Below are 3,073 nucleotides of genomic sequence, written 5' to 3'. Positions count from 1 at the left end.
GTGGCGCGCGCGGGGGGGGGCGGGCGCGCGCACACCTGGCGCGGGGGTCGGGGGCGGGGGGGGGGGAGGAGCGCGCGCATGCGCGGGGGGCGGGGGCGGGCGGGCGGGAGGCGGCGCGCGCCCCGCGGGGTCCGTGTGAGGGAGGGACGGAGCGAGCGAGCGGCGGAGCCCGGCCCGCGATGGAGTGAGGGAGGGAGCGCGGCCGCTCCGCCCGCCCGCCCGCCCGCCGCTCTCCCTCCGCCGCCTCCGTGCAGCCCGCCCGGTAGGGAAGGAAGGCAGGAGGAGCCCCCCCGGGGGAGGGGCTGGCGCTGGGTGCAGCCCGGCTGCCGGGCGCGGGGAGTGGAGCGATGGCGGCGCGGAGAGCCCGGCGGCTCCTCGGCTCCCTGTGCATCGCCCTTCTCTTCGCGCAGCCCGCCCCGACCGGCGCCGCGGCGCGGAGCGGCTCCCGGAGCCTCCTCACGGGTAAGAGCGCGGCGAGACCCCGGAGGCGGCGGGCGCGGGGCTGTGAGGGGGCGCGGAGGGGTCCCGGGGGCGGCGGGGCCCGGGGCGGCCCCGGCGGGGCGAGCGGTTGCCGAGGGGCTGAGCCCGCTCCGCTCCCCCCGTGCGGGCACCAGCAGAGGCCACTGCGCGCCTCGGGGAGCGGCGGCGGTGCCTCCCCGCGAACAAGGGACACCTGGAGCCCCGTCTGCGGGGGATTGAACGCTTCACCCACCTGTGCTCCCGGCTCGCTGGCACCCGGGAGGGGAGCCGGGCACACCTGAGGGCGATCGAGCTTCCAGCTCACCCGTGACGGGAGCAGGGCACGTCTAAGGGGAATCGGGCTTGCAGCTCACCCCTGAGGGGAGCCGGGCACGGGCGGGCTCTGTCCCGGCTCGGGAGCGGTGCTGGAAGCGACAGGGACTCGGTACCGGCAACCTGTGGAGAGAGAGGAACTTGCCTGGGAACTGCCGCAGTAGCCCAGAAATGAGCGGTCTGGCAGCGTTTCAGCCGCGGTAGTACTCACACCTTTAACCATTGTTGTCTTTAATGGTCCATGATTGAATCCTGGTTCTTTATAGGCTACGGAAAACGTAATCTCATCCAGGTGAGGCAGGAGAAGGCTCTCTCAAAAGCCCTTGCATGAGACCATTAATACCACAGAAGCCTCCTTAGCTTTGCAGCGATGTTATCTGCTCGTTTTGCCAAATACTGGCTTTAAAAAGTAACTTCTTTATTTCCTTCTTGCCAGCAATAAGCTAGTAGGAAGCTTGAAAGAAAATTTGGTCTTGAATGCTGAGTGCTGGGATTTAAAAAAAAACCCCAACACTGTAGGTTGATTGAATCGTAATATTTTAAGAGGAAAGCTCTGTGTAAGTGGACTATGGAAAAAGCCGCTGATCAAATGAATGTTTTTTAGCAACTTGGGAAAGTGAGAATGGTTGAATTCTGACATTAAATGGTATAATCGTTCTGTTTCAAATCACATTAAGCAGGATCGTCCACGGTGGTTCTCATGACAGAACCATGTGTGCTGACTCCTGTTGACAGGGAATATTTTTATTTATCCTCTTACACAGTACAAGGTTACTTCGCAGATTCCATGTCTGAAGCAGGTTTTTTTTTTTCTTTTGAAAAATGTTGCAGTTTGACTCTAAGATCTGCAGAGTATGTGTAACAGATAAGTTACTTTGTAATGTGTAAAGTCTTGCCACGTGGTGATTCTTTTCCGATATTCCTGCTCTCCTGATAGCTCAGCGGTCTTACGGTTGTGTTGGTAGCTCTTTGCTAGTTTAAAATAATCCTTTATGGTTTGAGGAAATCAAATTAGTAGATGAAGTTGTGTCTGTTGGAGAATATGTGAATTAAGTCTGCAGAGGGGGAGTGATGTGCTGAAATGATATGGAATGAAGCCATCATTGGAGCTGTTTATTGGAGCAGGACTTTGGGAGTATCACTGTGGAAATCTTGGAAGTTCTGGTGAGCTCCTCCTCTCCTCTCTCTCTGCTGTGGAAAGTGCCTTGATGCTGTGTCCATGGATGCTGTCCCATGGGATCCCTGGGAAGGACCAGGAGCTGGGCTCTCCCTACCTGAGGGTGTTTGTACCAGTTACTTAGAGGAAAGGGAGAAAGGCTCTCTTAGTTCTTTGTCTCAATGAAGAGGAGACACTTAACGTATAGTGGATGAACTTCATTTCAATTCACACTATTTCCCACCTAATCGCTACTATTTTTTCTTAAATGCAGGATGTCCCACATACTTTTGTATGGGCAGGTGGGAGGGGGACTTGCAAGTCCCTCCCTGCTCACAGGAGAGGGAGTTGGTTACAGATGTTCCATGGCATGAAAGTTCTTCCCTTGGAGTTTAGATGTGAGGGGGATAGTGCTGTCTTCTGCCCCATGCTTTGGGTGAAGCTTGATCTCTTCAGGATGCTGGGAAGAGCCTCCTTAGGCTGGTGCTGAGGGCTGGAGAGGTCGAGGAGCACCAGGTTTGTAGGTCCAGGTGGAGTTTTAGCTGTGGGACTCACAGCTCTTCATGTCAAGGCTGCTTGCTATGTCCAGAACAGGGGGTTTTAATGCAAAAAAAGCCCATGCTGGTGTTTTAGTGTGGGTAAAAGTGCCATAAATGAGCAGAAGTTGCAGATTTGGAAGCCCATATTCTTTGTATGGAGTCATTCGTATTGAAGGGACATTTGATCCTATCTATAAATAGCTCTTCATGGCTCTCTGAAGAAGAAAAGAGTGCAGCTGAATTATTTTACGAAAAAAACTGTATAACTTCATTTATTTGTGTATCTGCAAACATTAGTGTGTTTTCCAGTCTGGTTGGTTGCTTTGCAGATAAGCCAAGATGAGCTGCTGATTTTAGAATTAGGACAGTGTTTCACTTAGCTGAGGGAATAAAACAAATCAGGAAGAAGCATCGAATTAAGCTAAATCCTGCCTCCTATAACTGTTTGTAACTGAGTTGAGATGAGCATAAAAACTTGGATCTATACAGGATTGCATTATTAGGAATAAAAATGATGCTGGTGTCACTTAATTTTTAGTAGGAAAGCTGTGATAGCCTATATACACCATTAAGATTGCAAATGAGA

General features: G+C 53.5%; 1 protein-coding gene across 1 annotated transcript in view; it reads left to right on the top strand.

Annotated features, from left to right (window-relative positions):
• The first annotated feature begins 143 nt into the window (after positions 1-143).
• NEO1 (neogenin 1) overlaps positions 144-3,073 on the top strand; it is a 168,061-nt gene continuing 165,131 nt past the window's right edge. Inside the window, 1 exon segment of the mRNA XM_039557898.1 lies at positions 144-462. Within this exon segment, the coding sequence (XP_039413832.1) occupies positions 348-462 (115 nt within the window). The 5' untranslated portion in view covers positions 144-347.

Source organism: Corvus cornix, chromosome 10 (assembly GCF_000738735.6).
Source record: "Corvus cornix cornix isolate S_Up_H32 chromosome 10, ASM73873v5, whole genome shotgun sequence".
In the NCBI taxonomy this organism is placed as follows: Eukaryota; Metazoa; Chordata; class Aves; order Passeriformes; family Corvidae; genus Corvus; species Corvus cornix.
Note: the sequence above shows the minus strand (reverse complement) of the source record. Positions and strands in the feature narration are given on the sequence as shown.